Here is a 27,526-nt window from a genome sequence, read left to right on the forward strand (position 1 = left end):
CTGGTTGGAGCGATGTGAGGGCACAAACGTCACGTTGTGACTGATAGATGGAAGACGTGAAGGGGAAGCCTCGCGTCAGGTGATTGCGCGCTTTGCGCAAATCTGCGCCGGGCTAAAGTGAGGCCAGGGGTGTTGTCAGGAGAGGAACAACACGAGCGCGTGGGCACTTTTGAAAGGGCAAAGGTGGTACAAATGTGTTTTACGGAGCAAAAGGTGGCGTTTCCTGTTTTCTCAATTTTCTCCTTGGGAATGTCCGCCGTACAGATTGCGCCGCTCCCCAAGGACTTGACAGGTGTTTAGAAATGAAATGGAAGTAATTCATGCAGAAGAGGTGAAGTGAAAGTGACTGTTCTCGGGAGAATTGTGGCAAATAAACACAACAACACGCGCGGCAGCCGCTATCAGCTTGAATGTCAAACCTGTGGAGGGATGGAGCTGATGCGTGAGCTCATGCCCCGCCTATTTTCAATTACTGCCGCAAACTGTGCTCCTTCATGTTAAGTACGCATTGGGAGGAAGATCAGGAAATGGAACGTTAGCACGTGGCTGCATGGATTGAAGATTTTCACAGAGACTCGTTACACTGCAGTAATAGTTGTCATTTTTCCACAGAGGATAAAGAATACATGCCTGCGAATTTTGTTACCGGTCTAAAGTTAATGTACAGTTTGTGTTCAAGTATCCGTTTGCTTTAAGAGTCAAGCGCCGCGACTATTGCATTTGATGTCATTTTTTAAAATCACAACCGACTTTTTAGGGATACGACTGCCTTGTGTTTATTAAAGGCAAAAACAACTAAATGAAGTCAAAGTCAACTGTGTTTTCAATGTTGCAAAAAAGCAAAAAAGTGGTATAGCACATCCCCGAGTGTATATCAAATGGAGAATCCCAACATTCTACAAATGAAGCGGCAAGCGTGGCTGTGCAATGTCCAGATGACGTTGACTCCAGCAGGATTCCCGTCACACACACACATACATACAGTACAAGTGTCCCGAGAGCGTCTGTGAGAGAGCGGCCGTTTTTTGCGAGATGTGCATCGGCGCGCGTCCCGCGGGAGACGCCGTCATCTCCCGAGACAGGACAAAGTCAATACGGGCAGTTACAGCGAGCCCGCGGGGGGGCGGGGGGAGCAGGCCACCAGAGGCCTGACTTATAGTCATGGAGAAAAAGGCGAGTGGATTCCGCGCGTGGAGGAGAGCAAGAGAAGGTGTCAACCCCCAGGGAAAAGTACGAGTCGTTGTTTTCTTCGCAGAACGAAATAAGATGGGATCGTCAAGCGAGCGCACCACTGTCGTGGCGATTTCAATTTGCCCGCTGTGCCCGTTACGTTTTGGAGGCCACGGACTGCTATTTTCATGGCATGCATGTTTTTGGAATACGGATGTTGATCACTGTAGTCTCCTCCTCGAACTAATGGCCGTCGTCGGTCCCGCACGGCTCCGCTTTGTCTCCCCTAAAATAGCACTTGCCCACTCGACAACCCTCTTTACTTGGCTGACTCATTCTGAGTGGCCGCTTATCTTGCACTCCCTGCCATTCATCTACGCCGCCAAAGCATCAACTCTACTTGTCCCCCGTGTTTACCTTTTCAACTGCAATGGTGCACATGACACAAAGACATTATTATTATTATTATTTTATTTATTTATTTATTTTTTGCCGGATGGATTTTTGTTTGCAAATTTTCAGCCATCACATCAATAATAATAACAATAATACTTATTATAATCAATCTGTTTTACAATAAAAATCAGTTTTATGACACAAATGGTTTGGTCTTCTAGTTTCGGGTTAGGGACTCGCACGAGAGCGGGACTCCTTTTTTACATTGCCGAACGTAATCATCATTTTGTACAAATCGTTTCTTGTCGTACCGTCGCATTTATGGCCCGTCCCCGAGGGGGACCGACGCTGTCAGTTAATTAGTTGTCAGAGGATGATCACAACAGGAAGGGAATGGCTCTGACCAGCGGTTCTATGGGATTTTTGTGCAATACAAGTTCAGGAGAGCGGAAAAGAAAGATGGAACACACACACACACGCGCACACACACACACAAAAAGGAGAAGATGGGCCGACCCTCCCCCGTGTGCCGACATTCTCCCCCGGTGCCGAGTTTCCGGGCTACCTTTAAATTTGTCCGGGGACACAGCGGCACGAGGTATAATCCACCTGCCAGCGCCGTTCAGCATCAGCGGCCATGTGGCAGAAACATTCGGGCCCTTCTCCCACTTAAACACAAAACGCCATCAGTGCAGAACCGCAGAAGGCATTCTCCCCCCCCTCCCACTCCACACCCACTCCTATCGCCACAGACGTGCCGCCGAAAAGCTGTTTCTTTTGTCGAAAGAGAAGAAAAAGAAAGGGCGAGCGAAGAAGCACTGCAAGACCTTTGTCAAGGCTAAAAAAAAATTTGCAAACATCGGTCGTTAAATCCTCAATTGGTACCTTACTATATCTGCGTACAATGTTCCGCCTCCGTTATATATTTTTCAACGTACCTGTTTATTGCCACTCGTCGTTGGTTTAGTGTCAAAGTAAACATCAAACAAAGAGACGGTCACATTTCAAATACGTGAAATTCAGCTCACTTACCGTTAACACACACACACACACACACACACTGCAAAATGCAATCGCCGAAAAGCGCGAGCGTTGTGGTATAAGGGCTTGACAGGTGTTTAGAAATACAATGACAAGGGCGCTCAAATATGTTGAAGACAATATGGAAGCGGTAAAATTATGCAAAATGTTTTTGGGAACAGTGCGTTTCAACGAATGGGGCTTGGCTGTAATTCCGCTAGACGTCATCAGGAAATCAAACCATAACCACTCACCTCTTTCTTTTCCCAACGTAGGTGAGGTTGACTGGAAGTGCTTGAAAGGAATGAGTGAGAACGGAGGAGACTTGTACGCACCTTTCCGACCGATGGGGAAGGCCCTGGGGGGGTGGAAAGAGAAGGATTGGTTCATTCGGATTGGGAAAAGTGCATTTAAAAAAAGTGCATTAAAAAAAATAAATAAAAACCCCGGCTTCCTCCCAACGTTAATGACAAATGAGCTATCGATTTTCTTGTTTACAATCCAGAGTTCAGATTGCTCCCCCCCAGTGCACATGATTGACCTCAGAATGGCTGCCTGACAGCGGCACCGACCGACATGGTGTAGCTCAACCCCCCGCCCCCCACCCATGAAAACTTTCAGACCGCTTCATACCGGTTAAAAAAAAAAAAAAAAAAATCCCCAAGCTGCTTAGACGAAGGACGACCGCCGGCGAACATCCTGTGCCATGCGTCGCAACAAGCCCGGAGTTCTTGTTTTCCTGACCTTTGCTATTGATCTTCGTTGATCCTTTGAAATGTCAGCCTCCGCAACCCTCAGCCACACTTTCTTACACACTTACCGGGTGCGGTCGACACACCGAGCGACACGCGTGTTTGCAGAGAAGCCATTTTTTTGTCAGAGAATGTATACTTTACTTTTTAGTCTGGGATCACAGTGCCACATCACAGTAGAAGGTGGATGAGACAACGTTTGGATGGCAACAAATCAAGGGATGTTCATTACATCGACTTTTGGGATGGACGACCGTGCAAAGTTGAGACCATTTTTTTTCCCCCCTCTCTTTTATCGCGCGCACCAAAACAAGCACGGTGCAATTTCAGTCCTGTCCAATGCATCAAAAGCATAAGTGGAAAAGTTTTTGGCATCCAGTTTGTTGTAGGATTACTATTATTTTATATTTTTTTCCCCCTTCACAAAAGACCATAAAAATCAATCACGGAGGCAGATTTTGATCGGCTACGCCGCACTTTTCTGGCGAAGAATGCGGAGGAGTTGTAAAATAGATCGCTTCCTGGTGCGACAGCTCTGCCAGGTGGGGTGGTGGGGGGGGGGGGGGATGTGTTGGAGGCAAAGGACAGAGAGGAGGTAAAGGTTCAGACAAGAAAAGGGAAGGATGGATACGGTGCTCAGTCGGGCATTGCTCGAAATACATAACTCGCCCTCCGGCGGAGGCGCGCCTCATTTATTGTCTCACTCACGCTTGTCTGAGGGACTCTGCATCGGTTATCAGTCAAAGAGGTTCCGGGACCGCCGCGTCTGGGTCCGGATCGGGCGACCGGGTTCCGCTATCAGTCATCGCTGGTACGAGAAGTCGAAAGCGCGGTTTCCCCCTTCGTCTTGTCATGTGACCTGAAAAGTCAAATCAAGAAATCGTTGGGAATGATACTTGCAAAATACCGAAGTGGCGGAGCAGGTGAGCTGTTGGCTAGGCGAACATTCGCCTTGCATAAACCGCAGCCGCTGACCTGATAAAAACAAGCGGTGAGCATATTTTAGCAAAAGCTGCCATAAGCCGCCTTCGACATTAATGCCAATGATTGCGGTCTTATCCTCTTTGGGGAATGTTCAGAGGGAAATTACTATTCACGCCGTATTGCTGCTTCACTTAATTGGAATTTGTTTAGCACAATTTATAAGGAGGAGGGGAAAAGGGAATAAACAGATTTATTGGTGGACGGGCCTCCGCCAAGTAAAGGTTATGCATAATTTAAGGCGGATTAGTGTGGATGTGGAGGTGAAGAAGGCTAAACGGACAACATTGCGGCAGGCAAACTCGTTGGCTTGAAACCCAAAGACACGTGCGACCAACGTCGCCCCGGTCCACGAGTACACCCGTCAGCGGCGAATCGCGAGGCAAACTCATTTTTTTGGTTTCTCGGCCTGGAGGGGGCCGCAGGGGGGGATGTAGGGGAGGAGCGCAAGCTAAGTATGTCCATGTGTCATTTGCAATCATCTTCAAATGAGTCACCTTCGTTACCGCCGCGCGCATCGTGACATTGCCGTCGCACGATGAACTTGACGCCAAATCAACTTTTCGGCCGCCCTTCGCCAAGTCTTCAGAAATATTATTCAGCCGCATTCTTTTTCGCAGTCAGTTAAGGAAAACATCACAAACCCCTCCCACACCGAGACATCACTGTGTGCAACGTTGTTCGCGCCTCTCTGACACGCTCTTATTTCAATTTGAAATTTCAATGGTGGAACACGTACTAAAGAGACTGACGTTTGTGCTATGAAGTTGCCTGTCGATGTGTGCGCTACATGTCAAGAGTGCAACACTTGGCGCACTGGTGTTAAATGATCACATTTCCCACATGTGCTTGTTCACGGCTGACATTTTCCTCCTCTGGGCTCTCCTTCACGTGTGTGTGCGTGTGTGTGTGTGTGTTTGTGTGTGTGTGTGTGTGTGTGTGTGTGTGTGTGTGTGTGTGTGTGTGTGTGTGTGTGTCCGCGCGTCAACAAATCAGGGGGTTAGTGTTGTCGCTCAGCTGCGTGGAAATGTCAGCGCACATCTGCGACGGAACGATATCAGCGATACCGGATGGTCACCACGCACACACACACACACACACACACACACACACACACACACACACACACACACACACACACACATACACACGCCCGTGCAGAAAACGAACGCAGGCCCGAGGCAATGTCACGGCGCGCAAACTTGCCAGTGACACACCACGACAAAAATAGGACGCAGGTGCATGTTGATGGGACCGAGAATATGGCGGCCGCGTTTAAACGTGCATTATAACGAGCCGAGGCTGTTCCGGGCCACATGACACACACGTAAAATTGAAGCGTGCGTACCACGCGTACGGGGACTCCTCGTTCTCGGGCGCTCTTTATTGGTCGAGTTGTGTTTCTGGGCTTTGTCATTGCCGTGAAATGAAGTTGGCGCCTCCCTTGTTGAGTGTGAAGAAGGAAGCGTGAGGAACAACTTGTGGAGTGTCGCTGATGACTTTGCGCTGTCCTTGCCAGGCAAAAACTTGGGATGTGATGATAAATCACCGCTCAAGAAAAAATAATAATAATACAAATTTGTGCAGCCATTCCCAACCTGTGCACTGCAGGAAATGATTCGACTCTACTCAACCAGTCCCAAAATGATCACTTTGCTACAAACTACTTGTATTTCTTCATCTATCTATGCTCGTAACGTAGAGTGACAGGCTGAACAATTAAATGCATCCATCAGTAAGCATCAGTGCTTCCCAGCCAGTCAGAAGCTAAGATAAAAAAAACAAAAAACAAGTCCATGCAAAATATTGGAGATTCTCCATATGGTTTGTTGACGTTTATCACTTGCTCGAGCAGAGCCGAGCGGGGATAAATTGCCAATTTTCGAACAATAAAAGGAGAATGATAGGAGGGAGCGGGCGCCTCTTTTGTGTGCTTATGCCTGTGCTAGGACGTGCTTACTTGCATGTGCCACTGGGACATTTTACTCTTACAGTAGGATGAAGAGCCCGGGGAGGGGAAAAAGCTGGTAGATTTATCGCACTTCAGGTGAAATGAAGACACAGTGGATTGGCTTAAAAGGTTATTTGACTCGTCGGAGCTTGAGCAACATGGCGGCGCATTAGTGGAGAGGAGGAGGGGGAGGAGGGGAGGAGGGTGTGTGCAAGACCGAATTGATGAAGAGCGAGGAGAAGAAAACACACACACACACACACACACACACACACACACACACACACACACACACACACACACACACACGCACACACACACACGCGCGCGGATACTTATTTGTATGCGCCAGCTCCAATTTACAAGCAGCTCATCGCAGGAGGGGAATGATGAATAATGTTGATTTGCTGCTGCTGCTCGGCACTAACCAATATGAGTGGCAGAAAATGCAACCTTGAAGCGGCCTGATGCATGGCTTCAATAAACATACACCTGCAAGTATAGCCCGGCAGTCATTTCGACGCTCTAACTCTGTTTTCATGCATATAAAAGGTATTGTGGAAATGCGGCATTATTTAAATGAACTTGGAGGGTGGGGGGGCGGGGGGTGAAATTCCTACAGGAATGGCGTGAGAATGCATCATAGCACATAACCTGTCCTGTTCACGCTCTCGTCTTTAATTAGCATCACAAACTTGTCATCAGAAAGGCTGACAAGTCGTCACTGTGCTCTGTGGTGTGTACCACACTTAACATGGACCAGGAGAAGTCAATGAGAAAGTTGTCTCGGGAGATGAGGAAGAAAATGCATTTATGTGCATTTGTTTTGGGTTTTTTTTTTTTTTGTTTGTTTGGGAGGGGGCAAAAAAGTAAAAAAAATTGCACATTACAAATTTAGATCACCCGCAACTCAAATACAGCCAAGCCCTGAAGATACGAGTGAAATCCATTTTCTGATCAAGGTCATGACCCTAAGCAGAAGAAACCAAGGCAGCACTGTCGGCCGCGTGCGGTTTCAAACAAGAGTCGGGGAAGCTGCACGTAAGGCCCCGAAAGATGCTGCTTACCTGCTTGGGTCACAACACATCTGTCCCCCCCCTCCCCTTTACAATTATTAAAACGCTTCATCTTGGGAGTGGCGCGCCACATTCATCACGCGAGATCTGATCTGTCATCGAGTCGGCCCGCTCTTTCTTCCCCCTTTTGCGCGCGGCCCATCTTTCACCGTCTTGGCATGGGATTAGACAGAATTTATTTGGCCAAGATGCCGGCTGCTGACACGAATGCGATCGGCCATTTGGTGGGGAGATAAATGCGGCTGCGGAAACATTCTTTTATGCGCCAAGCACGCACGCTCGCGCTTGTATGTGTACCGCTGTCGAAACAGCGTCCCGGGATATCAGTTAAAGCAACAGGATGTCAAAGTATGACCGATTCGGGTGGTTTTGCGCCGCGATTCTCAAACTGGGCTGCGCCGGCCAAATTGCGAAGCGCAGCGTCCGCTTTTTTTTCGTTTTTTTTTTTTTTAAATAAGCAAAAGGCAGACAATCGGAAACTACAAAACGGTGAAATGTTTGCTGCATTTTCCTGTTCCTCCTCGCACATTTCTTGACCAATCCAAATCATTCCAACCTCAAGCCCGACATTCAACATTCAACAGCGTTTCGGTTCAGCTTCAGCAACCGCCGGGGCGATTTCCACAGAAACGACATTCTCGAATCACTTCTATGTTTTGTCATTGGACGTATGCGTCGTCATGGCAACCCCCCTTGGCTTGTGCTGGCCGCTCAGAGCTGAGGAGAAAGAAAAAAAAGAAAAAAAAAAAAACAATAGTGAGTGAGAAGACATAACCGCCCAGCTTGACTGTGGTGTTGGCCCACCCACGCGGCGCTCAATGGATCGATCGCTTTTTTTCTCAAATGATTCAAACTGCTCTTCCGTGTCAGTGTGCCAGAGTGAATCACTCATCCCCCCCCCCCCCCCAAGCACCTTTAGAGTTCCCAACAGTCTATCAGCATCCACCAGGCAAGCTACTCTGGGTTTCTTTTAGATGCGCGACGATGACTGCACTTTCTTCTCAATCTCCGCGGAGGGGGTCAAAATGAAGCGTAAACGCGGGTCTTGCTTCCGGACGCTCGATTTCGACTTCAATTCCTTCTTTCCTCCATTCGCGTTTGACAATGGCGACACGCGGACGCGTTTTTGGTCGAGAAAGGACACCCGAGGGCCAAGCGCTTGTTTCGGAAATGAGATGATTTTTGCCTGAACTGAGTAACGTGTGAAGGCATTGACCCGCCTGATCGGAGCTGCTCTCCATCTGTCCGATCGGCGCCATCTTGGCCTCATCTCTCACTGTCAGCACCCTCATTTCATATCTTTCAATTGTGTCTGCGCTTCAATGCTCTTCACGTCCCACGGCCCTCCCATCCACTTATTTTTTCACTCCATTGGCAGTATGTGTATTGTCAAATATTCCCCTCCCCCCCCCCGACCCCTTCCCATCACTTTTCCATCATGTCCAACCCGCGCGCATCCCTCCGCTCTTCTCCCCATGCTAATCTTTTTACATCCCGCCATCTCGATGGTTTTTCTTCATCCGTTTACCCACCCCCTCGTGACCTCACAGCCCACCCGCTCTAATCGTTCTCTCCCTCTTCTCAACAGCTGCCATTGTTCGGAAAAAGCAGTGGTGCGAGATGCTGCCATGCTTGGAGGATGAGGGCTGCGACCTGTTAGTCAATAAATCCGGCTGGACTTGTACGCAGCCCGGAGGCCGAGTCAAGACAACCACGGTAAGTTCAGGCCGGCCCGTCTTCTGGTCGGCGTTAGAATTGGGCTGGCCGAAAAAATAAGATCCTTTGTTTTGTCAATGAATGAACTTTTTTTTTTTTTTAAAGCTCAGGAATTTAACATAACGCCCACCATGAGCAGCTTGATGTCTTTGCGCCATTACATTTTGAAAGGACTCTCTCCCCTGCTAACGTGCAAAAAAAAAAAAAAAAAAAAAAAGATATTCAAAAACCGCGTGCACTGTGTGAGCCACTAAAATCAGCCAGCCCATTTTAAGCGCCAAGCATTGTGACCTAATGCTGATCCCTCTCTTATTGCGGCTCATTAATAAGCAGGAAAAACATTCACTTTACAGCCTCTCTTTGTGTTCGACTCATCTAAATTTACATTAAACCCCCCCCCCCCTCCTTCTTCGGCATTTTGAATTATCTCAAAATGGAGGCGCTCTTCACGGAGGAGTCATTTCATAAAGGCAAAATTGCTTGTATTGGTTATTACCACCTTTTGTCATTTCGCCCACGTCTCCATCCGCGCTTTCTCCTTTTCCAAGCGAGGTACAATCTCATCCCCAAACATACGCCGCGTCTCCGGCGCACGACCCCGCCCGGCTTATCTGCGAATGTCAACGGGTGAAGGCTGAGTGCGGCGCGCTGGAGCATCATTAGCGGATCTGTCATAATTTAGTCATCAGCTGACTCGACTTTGTTTATGCCTCCGTGCTGAAAGACGAACGCGCACATCGGTTAGGCTCCGACCACGAACCATGACGCGCGTCCGGAAATACCTGCTCGCGCTCCGACGGGGGTTGACAGCCACTCGACTACGTTTCACCGACAATGTCGTTTGTTATCCGGGCAGGCAAAGATAGCCCGCACACGCGCTCAGAAGCAACACGTATCTGTGTCCATTTATTATATTTGACAGCTATAAGAGCAGCGTTTGCGCACGTATGCAAACGCGAGCCGTCGGACGCGCGTTCTGACGCTGGCGGATACTACGCGACGCGAGCGGCCACTTTGCCGCCTTACTTGTACCTTTCATATCTCGCTCGAGGACGTCAGTCATCGGTCGGACGTGACAGGTTTTTTTTTTCCCGCTTGGATCATTGGCGACTTTAAGCCGGCCGACAGCTCGTCAAACGGTCCGACGGCCACGAGCGCTCATCTATCCCCCTTCGGCGTGCATGTTTAAGCAGCTTTCACTGTCAGGGATTTTGGTAGTTGGCAGCAAGCAGTCATGGGTCACCGTTTCAAATTCCTTTCCAAGTATGAGAGAGACGCAAACGGACTAATGCGCCGTTGAGCAAAGTCGAGGGGGTGGTCTGATTTTCAAGTCCAAATAAAAGGGCATCGAGGTTGTTTAAGAAGGAAAAAAAAAAAAAAACCCATCCAGACTCTTTGAGAGAATAACATGCAAAAAGCAAAACCGTTTACTCCATTTACTTTGAACAAACGCCTTTTCCCCGAGGCTTTTCCGAGTATGAAGGCCTCACCGGCCCGATACGCGGATGTTTGCCGGAGGGCGACGGCGGCTCGCGCACAGTCCACTGAGCATGTCCGACCTGTCCGTCAGGTGTTTGTGTGAAAACATCAATGCGGACAAGCAGGCTCATCCCTGCGGGGCGGATGACCAAGCCGAGTCAATCTGACTCAGCCCCACGAGCCCCATAAAGGGGGCTATTTCGGACAAATGTCAGGAAGCGGTTTGCGTGCGTAGGCAAATGTTTCAGACTTTCTTTCTCTTAACGTGGTCTCGATTGTTGCGCACGAATGACGCGGCTGAATGATGCGTATTCCCTCAACATAAACACTCACGCCCATCAGGATATTACTGTACGGTTTCAAAAAGAGCTTTCGCGCATTTGTTTCTCGGGCTTGCTTTCACCAGCCAAGCCTCTTGACCGACAATCAAAAGGACAAATATAAAACGGAGGCGATCTTGTCATCGAATTGATCCCACCAAAACCTAAATTGCAACTTCAACTACTCTCGTGGATCTGTGCCATGACAAAAAATGTTGCGCAAAGCTGCCAGAGCTGCTCTCGTGGCCACTCGCAATTCAAAAGTACACAAACGTAGCGTCAATCGGGTCAATGGATTCATGATTGGCAACTTGAGTTGAGTGCGCGCACTAACCCGGTGTGCCTCTAGGGGCACCGCGTCAGTTTTGGGATCATTTTTTTCAAACGCTATAAAAATGCTTGACATCAGTCATGAATGAGAAGGATGCTACACTTTGGAGGGTTTCGAGTTTGATTTTTTTTTTACAGCTAAGGGGTTAATAACTTTGAGTCAAACTGTTTTTATGATGTGAATTCTCTAGTGGACGCACACACACAGACACACGTTTTCCATCCTTCCTGCCCACCTCTATAACGCTGTCCCCAGAGAAGGAAACACGGCATTGTGCCCTCCACCATTTCAGACGGGCGGATGAAACAAAACAAAGAGCGCCCCCCCCCCAACCCCCTTTTTTTCCGTAGATGCTCAGTGAGATGGAGCCGGAGTGATTGCACCATTAGAAGAGAAAAATCAAAATCACCACAGGTGATCCGGCGGGTTTTTGTGACTGTCTAATAAGACAAACAATTGGAAACAGACAGAGGAAGTAGAGAGGAAGTGGTGGCGGGAAAAGGAAAAAAAAAAAAGGGCATTACTTAAGTTGTTTTTGTCTGGTGAGCAATAATTGTGAAGCGACATTCAGCTCAATGTGGTACGTCAATGTTTGGATTTATTTAGGTTCTGAGCAACAGACGGTCACACTTCTGCCGGCGAGCCTTTTCCCCCCATAATGACTCATGAAGCAACAATTTTAATTCGCCGAAGCGCCGTTGAATGCCGCCAACTCCGCAGAGAACAAAATCGCCGGCACGTTCGTCAAACGAGGAAGCAGCCGTGAAATGACTCGGGAGTCTTCGATGAGGTTGACGAAGGTATTTAAACCGCGTGCCTCAGTAGCGCCTCCTTCGACTTTTTAACCCAAGGCTCGATACCGCTTTCGGTGGGGAAAAAAAAAAAAAACTGCGCTGCGAATGTCAGGCGAGGCTCGTATTTTTTCCATCCGCGTAAGACAGCCCGACTGCGGCCGCTTTGCGTCGAAAATGCGCGTTTAGATCTCAGCATCCTTACAAAAGGTTGTTTACACAAGACAATATCCCGGTCGGCCGCCTGCTTTGAGGATATTTACGCAATCACAGTAGCCGCCGCGGCCTTGCGAGCCCTTTCCCCATCATCTGCATCTCGGCGTCTCTGTGGAACCGCTTGAAGACGATCCTGATGGGATCTCCCCGCCCCGCCCCATCAGCGGTAGGTTCTGGGTCGGTACCGGCGTCTGTAATTGATCCCTATGGGTATTCCGGGTACATCCAAACAGCGCATTGAACAGAATCCCCGCGAAGAAGACAGCTGCTTGGCCACGGCAGACATGCAGAGAGATGGGAAGACGAAGACCCCCTTGTTGCTCACCATTCATTTCTCTTTCAAGCTGGCTTTTTTTTTTTTTTACAGGCAGCCAAGTCAGCACAGCTCATCCTCCATTTGGTGGACTTGGGGGAAGACATTAGAGTGTTAGCAAGGGGGCAAGAGGGAGATGCACCAAGAATTTAAAAAAAAAAAAAAAGTGCTGTCTCCTCATGTTGAGAGAGAAAACGTTTGGATTGATGCTCTAAGTGGGGAGTATTACTTCAGTCCCCCCTGGCCGCTGAAACAGTGTAAAGAGCTGGCGTTTCCAACCCAAATTGCCCATCATGATGTGTTTCGGCTGTTTAGATTTGGCAAAAGCAGATAATTGATTTCATAAAGGAGCAATTGATTGATGGCTGGCGCCGACGCTGCAAGCAGCTGCCTTGACTCCGACGAGCAGGCAGCTGCAAAAGAAACACGAGGCCGACGGACCATTATGTTCATTGTTACAACGATAGCTGCTTTTTTTTGCTTCTCCGAGTGTCACAAAATGGGAGAGTAATTAGACACCGTACTTACTATGAAGAGATAAATGTGAGCTGTCGGGTATTACAATTTAAATGACATTGGCCGCTCATAATTTGGACGATTTGGCAAGTCGAATGCAAAAGGGGGGAAAAAAAAAAAAAAAATCATGTCCATAATTCCAACATGAATGATATCAAGAACATATCTGGCAGGACCACAATCATGAACTCATGTCGCATAAACGACAAAATGATTCAGGACAAACCAACCACCAAGACGTGTTCATCAATCGCATTGGCATACTCGCTGAAATTACACGACCGCATCACGTATGGACACAAACGGCATCCGGTCATCAAAACTGTCAAGTCATGCGGTTCCTGGTCTGTAAAGTTGTACCTTGTCCGGAACTATGTCCTAATCATGCAACTCGACTCTCCCAAACCGTTTGACAAAAACCGAAAAAATTGCGTTTGAGTTCCCACTTTACAAATACACACAGCGAACGTAAAAACAAATCAAAGTTCGGCTCTCTTTTGAGTTAGTTCTTTAATTCCCTCCCTCTCTGCCTTTTTGCGAGCACAACAACTCCCTCAACCATTTTTCTCCTTCGCTTTGCAACAGTTGTGAAGGCGCTTAAATGTGACACTTTGATAAGCCAGTCTAATAATACGGCGAGAAAAACAACAACACACTCCTGATTACATTACAATTTTTTTTTTTAACAACATTTTGCCTTCCAAGTTTGACTCCCACACGTCTATAGTGCATTTCATTAGCAAAGCAAGAAAACAGAACGTGGTGGTGGTGATCATGTGACCGTGTCGAAGTCTAGACAGAGCAAAACAACACATCGTCACCCATACCTCTGCCCTTTTTTTTTCCCCACCTCCCCCCAGGCTCTATGACGCGACAAGACTCTCCCTCCACATTCTTGCACTAAGGAGAACATTGACGACCCCCTTGACACCACCCGCCACCGCCACTTTACCGCCACTATCACGAGTCCGCCCGTTCCCTGGAAGCCGTCCATCCTGCACCGTGGTCCTCATGGCGGCACAAAGGTACCAAAATAGCCCTTTGATTGCATCCCTCCGGAATACACTTGATGGCCAAATAAAAGTAATCCATCCAAAACACCTCGGAGCAATATCATCAAATTTAATTGATCACAAATCCCTCCCCCCCAAGTGCCAACAAGAGAAACGACGGCGACATGCCGATGCACGGGAATCCAGAAATGTAACTGAAACAACCGTCTGCTTGTTAGAGATCCTTATTTTTGCTTCTTTTGTTTTTTTTTTTTTAGCCCACCCCTCCCCCCCCCCCCCCCCCCCCCCCCCAGCGTGCGTTAAGCTACCGCAAATCCACGCGTGTGCTACAATACACGACGGCTCCATCTGCGTTGTGCAGCTCGTTTCCCGCTCTTGCCTTGGCATGCCTAAAGCCTCGCGAGCCCTCGCTACGATGGCGTCTGTGAGTCCGAATTTTAAAAAAAAATGAGGCGCCAGACAGGGGCCGGTATTAATGCACGTTACTGGGACGGCGGAGTAGCCACATGGACATTTTTTAACTTACAGCGCAATAAAAGAGATTAGGGCAAAGTCGTAAAAGTGCCCATTCGCGTTGAGCTTCAGAAAAGCAGGTTTCTCTCCCAGTCGATATTCCTGGCAGTTTTATGATTTGCTTTTAAGAGAAAATCTGATCCCGCTGTGTCTTTCCCATCTCGACAGTGAGCCCCCTTGGTAGATTGTCAGCTAAAAATAGACATGGAAGGAATCCATGCTCAGACACTTGCACAGTACGTCATAGAGAAGATTAGTTTAGCACCGGTTAAGGGAGACCAAAATGCAATTAGAACAAGGGGCCCCATAAAAAAAAAAAAAAAAAAAAAAGGCCAATGAGATAACTTCTGCTACAAGACAAGTTCTTTGTATCAGAGACAAATTAGTGCAGTTGTTCCCCCAGGTCACAAATCGGCGGGATGCCATTGTGGATCTGGTGTAATGTAGCCTCTTGAGAGCGAGCTTTTCCAATCACATTGTACTTCGCAGTTAGCAAAGACTGATGTTTCATGTTCTGCGGAAACGTACCAAAAAAAAAAAGGCTTGATCATGACCTAACTTGGCAGATAGCTGCACGTGGGATGGGCTCGAGCGTCTGGTTGCCCGCGCCGACTGCGTACACACGCGCGTGAACATTTTTTGCTGCTTCGGGCGTTTAACGAGCCGTTTCCCACCGCTCATTAACCTGTGGCGCATTGCTAACCTGCAGGATGAATATTCATCGGGCATGCTTTGGTGGGCGGGAGACGCAACCAGACCGCCACTGTTACAAAGACAAAAGAGCAATCACTAAAAAGCAAAAATGTATAGATTATATATAGTACACAATTACACACACACACACACACGCAAAAATCGTTAAAAAAAAAAAAAAGTTTAGAACCCATTGACTTAATTCGGTGTTGGCGGTAACCAAGTGGATGCGCTTTCTTTCATGCGTCCGCTAACACGTTTAGCGCGGGTCCGTGTGCGCTGACATTTTCCGAGGGAGTCGGCCAGAGTACGCGCGCGGAGGAAATGTCAAGTCGCGGCCATATGTTGCCGCAAATTTGCTTTCCATCCCAGCTGGAGAGTGACTGCATATGTATTATGAATAGAGTTGTCTTTAGCGCCGACAAATGCGCCTGTGTTCACCTTCGCTCCAATGCACAAGTAAAGCGCATATAGAGGGGCAGAACGTGTGAACAAATGTACCGTGTCCTTCGCTACGCTCTGCTGTGCCTCGAGACAGGAAGATGTACCATACGTCGTGATGTGCGTGGAATCCGATGTTTTCCTCTTCCTTGGATGAATATCGATATGTATTGAGTGGAATGCCCGGGAGCCAGAGTGCACAAATTACACGTAAACACCCATGGATTATTTACGTTCGGCTGCAGCCACTGCTCTTGTCGATGGCTTCAAGTTTGTCAGTCACTCTCCAGCTGGACTTCATCGCTCTCACACTCCCTCGGCTCGCCATTCCCGCATGCACGAGAATGGCATCTAGTCGTTCGCATTAAGATATAAAATAGCAGTTTCCTGATAAACCCGAGGTAATAATCACCTGGGAATTTTATTCATCGGGCAAATTCGTCTGATATTCATCTGACATTGGTTCCTCTTTTAATAGGAGACTTGCATTTCCCCGAGATGAGATTTGTGTGTGAGGGAGATTTATGGAAGGCGGTTTGCCAGTTGTGTGCATGTGTGTTTGTGAGAGAGCAAGTAAGAGCGAAAGAGGGGCATTGTGGGAATAGAAGAAAATGACCATGGTCGACCGTGTCGTCTAACTATGTGGTGGTGGTTTACAAAAAAAACAAGATCGTTTCAGCGCTCGCCATTTACATTCCGTTTCAGTGCGGCATCCTTGACTGCAATTGTAGCATTTCCCAGTGGGGCTGCCAGTACCGGCTGCAGTCATCCCCTGCTACTCGGAGCTAAAAATGTTTCGAGTTGCCGATACCTGTCTGAATAGTTTCATCTCGCAATGCTTCCCAAAAACATTCAATATCATTTCAAAGGGAAACTCATCTGACAACATTAACCTTAAATGCGGCCATTCTCCTGCACTACGCCATCTAATACAGTCGCGACCACCAATTTGCTTAGCATAGTGTCAGAGATCAATACTGAGTCGCTCTGCACCCGACACCCGATTCTTGCGTGGCCCGTTCCATTCAAGTTCATTATTATTACATTCAAGCCCCAGCGGCAGTGCCAAAATCTTGGGACAGCGACGCTATCATTTTGGCTGCGTGGCAACTGCGAGCAGCCAGATGGTTTGTGGACGCGTCCAGGTTTGTCTTTTTGCCCTAGGAGTAATTGTTTCCCCGAGAGAGTCACTATGTTCATGTCTACTTGGAGGAGAATAAATACAAGTTGGAAAGGAAACCGGAAGGAACAAATCCAGTTTGCAATTTTCAGGAGTAGTTCATAGTTTTTGGTCAGCGGCACGGCAGAATTACAGAGGTCTTATTTCATGAGCCGTTACATTTTGTCACAAATCCATGAAAGGTTTGGACATGTTCAAAATTTGTTTGCAGGAAGAGAAATATCTTTGCGACCGTGAACGAATCCCGACGAAAATAAAAAGAACAACAACAACAACAACATTCACTACGTCTGCAGACACATGCAAACCTTCGCCGTTCACTGAGATGTGAGCATTACTGTATAGGGTCACAAACCGCTCCTTATCGGGCACTTACTGTAGCGTTTGCTGAGCCGCTAGCTGCTACAAGATGATCACCATGGTAACCTCCAGTGCCAACGGTTGATCTGGACCTTTCTCTGCATCAGTTTGAAGTTCATCACACTGCTTCTTCAGCATCAATCACACAGGGAGCTTCGCCGAGCTGCCTGCCTACTGGCATTGTGCGTAGTCATCAAACACTGCGAAAACAAAAAAGGAAAACAATCCGTTCACCAGTTCCAAGATCAAGATAAAACACTGTGAAACAAACAAACTGTATTTTTACAAGAAAATCACCTCATTCTGCTTGCCAAGGGAGCTAATCTGAGAACACTTCTGTTTTGTTTTCAGTAAAATTCATCAAGTTCAGGGCCATCAAAGCCTTGACTTCCTCCAGGCAGGACAAAAGTGGCCTTAAGGACAAAGTGTTCATTTTCCTCAGCGGTACACAGAACTAACTGTCAGCCACATAGCAGTGAAAAGAAATGGCTAGTTTTCTGAGGGGGGTGTAGCTAAAACCATGAAAATACCAGCGGCCCCTAAATTGAACCCTGTGGAACACCATTATACAATGGGGCAGAGTGGGACTCAGACCAACCGAGGCTGTCACAAAAAGTTGTATCTGCCAAATAGGATATAAACCACCAATGGCCACCTGGTGCGGCAAACGAGCCAACAGCAGAATGCCACCGCAGTTGTCAGGGGCATTTGTAGCACACGATGCGATACAGTACTCATCATACTGTACAGTCAACCCAGTTTTTTGCATCAAGGTACATTTAAAGATTTTGCTGGAAAGTCAAAACACTCCACTTGACTGTGCTAACGCAAGCTCTTGTTTGCTCTGCTCTTCATCCTTTGGCGCAGGTCTCGTAACACCAAAAGAGCACGAAAAAGGGAGCGTTTGCGGGAATCCCCCCCCCCCCTCCACCACCACCACCCTTCCCCCCTCCAGGACAGTGGGTCAATGGCTCGCAGTAAAACACTGTTCCTTGCGAGCAACCCCGCAGGCTTTCCGACTTCTCCCACCCAGTGCGTGTCGTTTGGGTCAACATGATCGCCTGCTCTCCACTTCTGCCTGCTCCGTCCAATTAGCAGCTTTTGCCTGTCGCTGCGGCGGGTCGGACTCCTGCGAAATGTCAGGGGAGATCTGCGCCCCCATCCGAAGTCCTCGGAACTGCTTTGAAGATGAGAATTCCCCGCATTTCTAGAACATCAGCGGGGGCGCTAGGATCCTTTGGCGAAGTGAGCGCTCTCTGCTGAAAATAGGCCTTCTGCTGGAGCAGACCTCCCGTATTTTTTATAGACCAAAGAGCTAAAGAACAAATGCGAGCGGAGTGGCCCAAGTGGACCCTCGCTGCTTGTGTCCCCACCAAGAGAGCCGTGGACACCTTGCGTTGACCGGCATCCGCACGGATCAGAGGAGTGCTTTTGACCATTTCCTGACTTTTCTTTCCTCGGACTGAGCCCAACACCGTACTTCGGAACTGGAGATATAGGTACTACATACGTATAACTGTGTATCGAGAATTAAAAAAAAAAAAAGAAAAAAGAATTTAGATGCGACGGTCGGGCCAGCTGGCATTGTGTTGGCGAAGGAGAAACAAAAACACGAATGAAAAGACGGCGTAAAGAAATGTCATTAAATGTATTTTGAAAGGCCCTAAAAGTTATATATTTAACAGTTTTTATATGTTGTACCTTTGTAGAGAAGCTTATTGGACTTGTGGTCACAATGACAATTAGGATGTGAACAAACGCTGTTGTTCTCATTACCGCTGGCGCTCGTCGTCTTGGGTTTTTTCCGTTCACAAGCTCACTAGCTGCTTTCTTTTCATGCTCATTACCAAGTCACTGTCCAGCGCAAAAAAAAAAAAAAAAAAAGGAAATCCTGAGGACTGACCCTGCCGCCGACTCAACATTGTAAGTGTCTAGTAGTCAGTGGAAGCCATTCAAGACTGCTAATTTGCTATGATATTGTATTGTACACAATGTGGAATACTGACCCTTTTCCTCTCGAAGGCTTTTGATCTCTTAATTTATTTCCGTGCGCGCGATGGTCGGCGCGACGTTTCGGCCTCCCTGTCGGATTTGGCGAGCGGAACGAGGGGATTGAACAAGAGAGCAGCGGAGATATGACCGTCATTGACATACAGTACTTTTTTTAAACTCATGAAATATTTTAAGAATAAATTAAATACAATGGAGAAAAAAAAAACGTCCCTTGAAAATGTAGGTGGTGTTTTATCCATATGCTCTTTAAATGGAGTCCCACAGGGTCACTGAACTCATCTGTTTCGAGCACGGTGGCCAAGACGTGAAGACCAAGTTTTCATGTGGGGAAAAAAAAACGACAAGAAATCAGTTGCCGTGGGAACCAAATCATACAGGCTGTATTTGCATTCTAATTTTCAGTGTCTGCGGGTTCCATATTCGGCACGATTGTGACAAAACAAGTCATAAAAATGAACTGTCATTGCTAATGTGATGTCATTATCACAAGCGGCCGTGACTATTTAATTTCTGAGCGTCTTTGTGATCGGTGATCCTCTCACGGCCGGTTTGGCGCATATTTATGGTCTGCTCCTGTGCGGCGGCGTGGCAAAGGCGCGCAATGACAAATTCTACCCATTCTTTTATGCGACGACGACGAGCACTGTCACGGGTTTGAGGACCATTGAGACGACTTGAGCGTTTGACACAATAATTATCACTGTACACCCTGTGGTTGGGCTGCATTGCCCCCCCCCCCCCACACAAAAATAAGCTCTGGATGAACCAGAAAGTGACATAGCCCAAAAAATTGATTAATGTAGTTATTTCTGGATATGGTAATTGTGTAGCATCATTACAGCAGTACACAATGTATAGACACAGGAATATTATTTTTTAATAAGTGGCCACGTTACCTTGAGCTTTTTTGGGGTTTTTTTTTTCCCCTGACAGCATGCATTCCAGCAAGCGTTTTGACGATGAAGCAGACAAATTGAGAAGGATCCCCATGGAGGTTAATCTGGTGCCTGATTAGTCCATTTGAAGTCAGTCCTAATTTTTGCATTCATTTGAATCACATTTTTAGGATTTTTTTTTCTCCCCCATTCAGCAGGTTCCTGCTCGCGACCCTGAGACTTTTTTTTCCTGGGTTAACATGAATGTACCACTGTTGACAGATTTGGCATCCAATTCATAGTTCACACTAGGAGTCTTTCTTTTAAGTATGAATTTGATTGAAGTACAGAGAAAGTGGATCGATCGACAATATGGCCGACGCAGTTGCTTATCTAAGGATGTGGCCCCACCCCCCGCCGCCTCCCAGCTGCTATAGAAATAATTACAATAATCAGTCATGGTTGCGGCAACAAAGTAATGCGTGCTTTCATGTGGATTCTTTCTATGAGTTGTTTATTTTCTCGATCAACAGGTTAAAGGTTCACAGAGCGCACAGGCGCAGGAGCTGCCGAGTCGACACTGAAGGTTTGTATGGGAAGGTTGTCGTCGTTGTGACAGCACGCTCGTTTTCAACGGTGCTTTTTATTTGGCTCCTATGCCATAAACAACTTTTGACTAAGTTGCAAGAGCAGAGTTTGAGGCGAGCAGGCTGGGTGCATAAGCACTGTTAAAAAAATATATATGTACTAACAAAACAAAACCTACACATTCTTCGATATTGAAAGAGTTTTGGAAATATATATACACACACACACACACACACACACACACACACACACACACACACAAAGAAAAAGACCTGCCTGATGACATACTGATCAGTAATCAAGACATACGTAAATTTAACCGCAGGCCCGCTCCGTCTCCCCCCGACAGGGTTGACAGCTGGCAACCAGCCTGACACACAAGACCACGGAATGAGGATGAAGAAAAAAAATGACCAGCTTTTCACCAGCTCCTTTAAAAACTCATTTTACATGCTGTCACCTTTCATTACGGCTGCCGACCCGCGCCGGGGGCCCCGCAGGACGGCGCGGCGCCCGGGCAAAAAAAACCCACCCCCTATCACCCCACATGGTGCACACTCCACTCATAAAAGAAGGTGATTATCAAAGTGCCTGATTCCCCACTTTTGCCTCTTTGAAAAAATTAATCCACTCTCGACGTGCACCTCCGAGCGTCAGCGAAGAAGATAAGGTTGCTTGCTAAATGCTCAGCCTTGAAGACATCTTTTGGAGAAGCGCACTGTTTTATTTACCTTCGATTTTGTGCCAGAACACAAATCAGCCCACTCAAATGAAATAGTATTTTACACGTCATTAGATGTTAAATGATAGCCACCCTTCGGTTTGGGGAGGGAGGGAAGCTAGCGTGAGGGCGCGCGCGTGTTCATTAGCCTAGCAGCGGGCTTCAGAGTGCGTGCACTCGGCGGCTTCCTGCTCCCATGAGGCACCTGCTGAGAGCATCTTGCCGATACATTAAAAATGGGCTTTTAGTACCAGCGGCAGCGCGTCAAAGCTGCGTCGTGTACAGTTTGGCTACAAATGAAACGGCCTCCAATATCGATCAGTCGTCGCGTCATTTTAGCGCCATCGGCACCCGGCTGCTGTCATAAAATGCGGTGGGACGTTTTACTGACCGTATCGCGGCTAGCGTGTTTTGTCGTATGACTTTTAGAATTCATGCTTGCATTTTTTTTTTTTTTTAAATTACAGACTAACAAAAACGCATTACGCATTAGCGTGAAGGGTCTGTCGTCCGTTTTATGTTCTCCGAATGTACGTCATGTTTCTCGTTGCCTTCGTAATTGCGTTTCGCGGCCTTGTTTCACCATGCGGAAAAATTCAAATCACTCCTTGATTCACTTAAGCACAAGCTCTCCACCTTCTGGACACATGGTGGCTGCCTGCTCATTCGGTGCAATCTGTTTTTCATCTTAATTTGACAGCCCAGGGTTTCTCAGTCAGTCAAAATAACACAGTGCAGACATACAGTATCATCATCATCATCATCATCATCATCTTAGACTCCTCTGCCAAAGACATGACCGTACAACTATTTTCGTTCCTATCCTGGAGTGTACATCTCAATCACTCTGACTTGGGATGGCTTTCTACTTGAATGCTCCGAGGGCTATCATCCCTTTGGGTGAAAACGATAAAGCAGACACGTTCCCGGGTTGACGGCGGGGCTTTTTGAGCTGGCGGTGAATATCTGGGATTATTCTTGATGCACTATTCATTGGCCTTTCGTGCTGCCCTCATCAATTTATTTACACTGCCCCCCCCCGCCCCTCCAAAGACCAGGTGGGAAATGATGGACTTGCACTTATTGAGCCCAGGCACCTTGATAATGGAGTGAGGCTGAAGCGATTAGCGCTCTAACAGCTTCACACCAAGATGACCGCAGTTCTCTCCGGGGAGATCGGACAGCGGGAGACGGGAGGTCGCTTGCGTGTCTGGTGGGTAGAACGACATCAGTTCCAAGGACGTCCACCTCTATGGCCTTTCTGTGACTCTACCAGACTCTCTACATTCCTGCTTGCCTCTGTACTGAAGCCACAGGATGTGCCTTTTGATGAGCACAAGCCTTGCAAGACTCGATTGAGGCTTAACACAACCTGGTGAGGCTAAAAATTCGCCAGCCTCTCCTAGGATTCTTCTCATCTAACCGGGGGGGGGGGCTACAAAAGCGAACGACCAACCACCAGTCAAGTCTTGTGCTACAATGAAACGGGAGCACCGACAGACACGGGTCACGCCCAAGTTTGATTGCCCGATCAATGCAACTTTGTAACAGTCTTGATCGAACTGCCAATAAAGTCCTTGCTAACCTCGTGGGTTTGGTAGTCTCAAAAAAAGTCCTGGCATTTCCAGCCGCCCTCTACTGCCATTGGCCATGAATTATTGATAAGGCGAGTATGAGCGCTGTGTATCTGTCTCATAATGATTAGCGGAAGGGTCACACCGCTCAAGCCTCGAGTCGCCGGCATCCGCCCTTAATCCCCCTTAATCCCCGAAACAATGGGCTGCACCACATAGGAGGGACTGTCGATTTCTATCAGGCCACTCGGAGGGATCAGTCTGCTTTCACACAACAAACACAACAATGATAGTCGTTTAAGGCACGGCACGCTCCTCCGGAAGTAGCGTTTCGGAGAGAAAACACGGCGCGGAATGTGACCCCGTCGGAGAAGAAATGTTACAGATTTATCGAGGAATTAGCTGGTGCGGCCGAGCTAACGTGTTTACCTTGTCTCATCCCACGATTGCTGGCCACCTCAGTTCGTGTTTCATCTGGAAGGATCAAGAGCTGCCTGTTGCACTGAGGGGGGGGGGGGCTTGCTTTTTGCTCGTGGCTTTGGATGACCTGGATGGCTTTGAAGTCCTCGACGCATTCACATTCGATCCCGGATGTGCTACAAGACGGAAAAGGGGATTGAAGGTTTGATGGATCTGCGAGCGATTCCAATCAGCGGTGGGAAATAGCGGCGTGCAAGTACTTTGTTACAGTGCTAAAGTAGTCAACAATTTCTATTTCTGATGACTTTTGGCTTTTGTCTGTGCTTTCTAGTCCCTGGTCAAAATTCTGTATGAAAGCACATTTTGGAGTCACTTCATGAAACCAGTTTAATTCTCTACAGTCTCTTTGATTATATTTTTCGATGTCTATTTGACCGTACAATTCAGATCACGAGGGCTGGAATGGTACAAACGGCTCAAAGCACTTTCGAGACAACACTACTCCCGAGATCTTTCTAGCATTTTGGCGACCTCATTTCGTGCAATGTTTCCAGCCACTAAAAGTTAACTGGCCCGAAGTTTAATTGAATACCCACCACCGCCATTTACAAACCATCAACAAGCTTCTGTGGAGTTTAGCTTACTGGCCACGTCGACTGCGATGCATTCATGCAGAGTTTATCGAGTCATTAGGATTACTTCCCACCTGACTACATTATCCAGCAAATACTGGCAGGCCTTTTGACCCACTTGAAGACATTGAGCGAATACTAGAAAGCTGTATTTCAGCTTCAGGACACCTTCCATCCATTATGATAATCTATTCAGCCAAGCTTATTGCTCAAAAACGGTCCGTAACGCACACAAAATCACCCACAGGGATCAGACGGCATGCGCCGCACGCACAGGCCAAGCGGTGGTTGGATTTTTGGGTTTTGTTTTTTTACACGCCAAACAGACGCACAAAAAAACATTATTTGGCATTTGGTAGCGACATCAGTCTGACGCCTCAGCCGGAGAGTGGATTTAATAGAGCGCGCTCTGATAAAGTCCCAGCAGAGAGCACTTGGTGGCCAGTAGGTTGCTGCGGCAGCTAATTGATCAAAAAGTAAAACCTCGCACGGAAATTGGGGATGGCGTTATCACGGCGAGTCAGCCGCGCTAATAATGAGTTGCACCCAACCCCCCAACCGCATTCTAACGATATTTCCGCTCAGCCTGGGCATGGGGACTTGCGCTTGGGCATAATGACTACAATGATGGTCAAATGTTTACCTTGTACGCAGAGTCGGCACACTGGAGGGTTTTGGGGGTTTTTTTCATGCAAGAACGGAGCAATGATGCAGCTGCACACCATGGACCACGCACCGCCTGTGTTGAGCCACCGTGACCTTGAAAAACAGAAAATATGTCCATTTGTTTTACGGTTGGGGAAACACTGCTTTAATTTTAGCATAGTGACAATAATGTTCATAAAATGACCAAACCATACACAAAAAAATGAATAAAAAACATTGGTTTAATTGACAGAGGCCCAGGCTTGAGGATTTCAGAAATTAACAAATTTTTCGGTTCCGTGGATTGCCCAATGGGAAACCACGGTCACCAATTTTGGGTTCTGTAAATGTTCATCATGAGAACTCATTTGTGTACTATTTATGGAAATAAATATAATACCAATGGCTCCTTTATTAAAACAAAAGCATGTCATAGGAATTTAATGATTACAATCATGTGATGAATCTTTTTTTAAAAATGACCTTATTACGATACGCAGACTTATAGTATCGATATGGCTTGGCGTCCTCTTTGCAACACCACGACGATGCACCGTGCAATCGACTTTCAATTTGACCAAAGAATCTACCACACGTCATCGTTAGGACGACCGACAGTTAACATTAGTATGACTACACCTTGTGACGAATGTTTTATTCATAAAGTTACCATGTCTGCAACTTCAAGTACTTGCCTCCGAATCGCGCCTGGCGTCGTAGTTCTCTTTCGTGTTTTGTGCATACGTCACACGTCAGATCGGTAATACGCCCCTTCTTCGGATGATTCGAAAGAAAAATCCGACTGGCATTCCTATTTCTTAAATGTCGTAACTAATACACCTTTCGGTGTTTTTGTTTTTTTCGCTGTCATCTCCATTCATCATCCAGCTGCTTTCTGCAGGTGCGGACGTCAAACTAGCAACCCGCATGCGCACATAATGTTTCCTGTTCCGCAAAACGAAAGTCGAATAAAAGAAAAACACTCGCACACCACGCCACATACACACATGCAGACACAGTGAAATCGCGTGCAGTCAACTAGTGCTTGGTGATTTTTTTTTTTTTTTTTTTTATGAGAAACGATTTTTCGGTACCGTACAAATGAGCCCACGAAACGACACGCTACCGGAAACGATCATTTTGGGTTCCGGAAACGCACAAGTGATTCTGAAGACATTGGGCAATGCAACACTGAGGCATATGTGATTGCACCCCCCCCCCCACCCCACAAATACATAAATAAAATAACTGAATAAATACTCTATACACACACACACACAGGTACTACAAGCAGTGCAGTCAAGAGAAACACCAACAAATGAAGATAATAGACAATCGAGAATAATATTTACATTTTACTGACAAAAATAATCATAAATGTGAATTATAAATGTAAATGTAGCCTGACAGCCAACTCCCCAAAACAAGCAAATCGGATGGATGATTGAGTGACAGCAATAAATATCGGTGAGGATCGTCCTCATCTGCAATCTCTCCACCCCTCCTCCCCTTTCTCCTCATACGTCCTCGTGCCCACTGTGGCATGACAGGTGACTGACGACGCTAACAACGCCCCGCCCCCCCCCAGCCAGTGCGCAGGCGGCATGATGAATTACCCTCATCAGTTTGTTTCGCCAACAGGCCCACGCAGGTCACCACCAAGGCCGCACGTGACATTTTGTGGCGTACTGTATATGCAAATACCTGCCAATCAATTAGCGCGGCCCCCGTCCTTCGGCTGCGCGGCGGCGCCCATTGTGATTAAAATGAATTGATTGCGAGGCGAAATCAAAACCCGTCGGCCTGCCAAAAAAAAAAAAAAAAAAAAAAAGCCTAGGGGTCACTGGGACGTAAAATGCTATGAGAAATAAAACTGCCCATTATTCTTTATCACAGGCTCATAACTGCTCCAAGTACGGTGAAATGTGCTGAAAATGAGCAATACAAACAGGGTGACACTTTTAAAGGCGGGCTGTTAAAAGATTCCAAAAGCGGATGCTCCAATGCGATACTCGGCGCGTTGTGGAGCCCCATGCTTGTCACGGGCGTCGAGTGTTGACTCAGCCTGCCGCTTTGAGCGGGGCGCGCTCGCAAAACGGATGTCGGTCAGAACCGACGGGCGCTCGAATGAGTCACGCGGCCAAGACGCCGGGCGCCTTTGGGCTCCGTCTCGAGGGCTTAAAAGGCGAAGTAAACACCTGGCTGAGCCAGTGATTAAAGGAGGCGCTTATCATTCCAAGCCATGTCTGCTTACATAAGCACACTTTTGAGCAGGAGGAGTTAACGCGAGGAACCAGGAGGTGTCGTCTTAAACACAAGCGCGCACACGCGTAGCGCACGCACACTCTTATTTGCATTGTTTGAAAGCCGAGCACATTCCAGGAGGCCATCTTATCACTCATCTCGAGGCAGATGGCTGCCCACCCACACCGCAGTTGCCGTCAAATCATCGGCACTGAGTGATGAGGGACAGTTGAGCGTTTCCAGGTAATTACGTGTACTTTCATTCGAGCGAGTACTGGAATTCCGCAGACTGTAAGCGCCGATGCGGTTCTTTCTGCCCGCCATCTGCCGCAACGCTCCGATCGCGCCGCTGTATCCGACGACTGAGATGCTATTGCCCAAGTCCCGAAAGCCTGGAGGTTCACACACACACACACAGGTGGAATCGCAGTGAACAAATAAATGATGTGCTCGGTGATCAAAATTGAGCGTGAGTATAGCGTGTTTGCAACTTGTATTTTACATAGTGAGAAGATGAATATCCATAAAATGACCCTATCAAGAAAAGTCCATTCCAGCTAACGATTGGAACAGCCTCCAAATGTGG

At 47.5% G+C, this 27,526-nt stretch overlaps 1 protein-coding gene and 1 long non-coding RNA gene across 4 annotated transcripts in view; one reads left to right on the forward strand and one right to left on the reverse strand.

The window, feature by feature from the left end:
* Positions 1 to 19,091, forward strand: part of tafa5 (TAFA chemokine like family member 5) — a 76,186-nt gene extending 57,095 nt beyond the window's left edge. For 2 of the 3 annotated variants that reach the window (XM_019894948.1, XM_019894968.1), the window contains exons 3-5: positions 8,935 to 9,062; positions 13,889 to 14,053; positions 18,096 to 19,091. In XM_019894948.1, coding sequence (XP_019750507.1) covers positions 8,935 to 9,062; positions 13,889 to 13,897 — 137 coding nt within the window. In that variant the 3' untranslated portion in view covers positions 13,898 to 14,053; positions 18,096 to 19,091. The remainder of the gene's footprint in view (positions 1 to 8,934; positions 9,063 to 13,888; positions 14,054 to 18,095) is intronic. The other variant, XM_019894958.1, reaches the window with a different exon arrangement.
* Positions 1,784 to 27,263, reverse strand: LOC109530983 (uncharacterized). The gene is made up of 6 exons (XR_002171098.1): positions 27,121 to 27,263; positions 24,695 to 24,810; positions 23,429 to 23,595; positions 17,245 to 17,428; positions 4,047 to 4,197; positions 1,784 to 2,944 (listed from the first exon to the last, which is right to left on the reverse strand). It is a non-coding gene; the product is annotated as an uncharacterized LOC109530983 (long non-coding RNA).
* Between the last annotated feature and the right edge of the window lie 263 nt (positions 27,264 to 27,526).

Source organism: Hippocampus comes, unplaced genomic scaffold (assembly GCF_001891065.2).
Source record: "Hippocampus comes isolate QL1 unplaced genomic scaffold, H_comes_QL1_v1.1 scaffold544, whole genome shotgun sequence".
NCBI classification, from domain to species: Eukaryota; Metazoa; Chordata; class Actinopteri; order Syngnathiformes; family Syngnathidae; genus Hippocampus; species Hippocampus comes.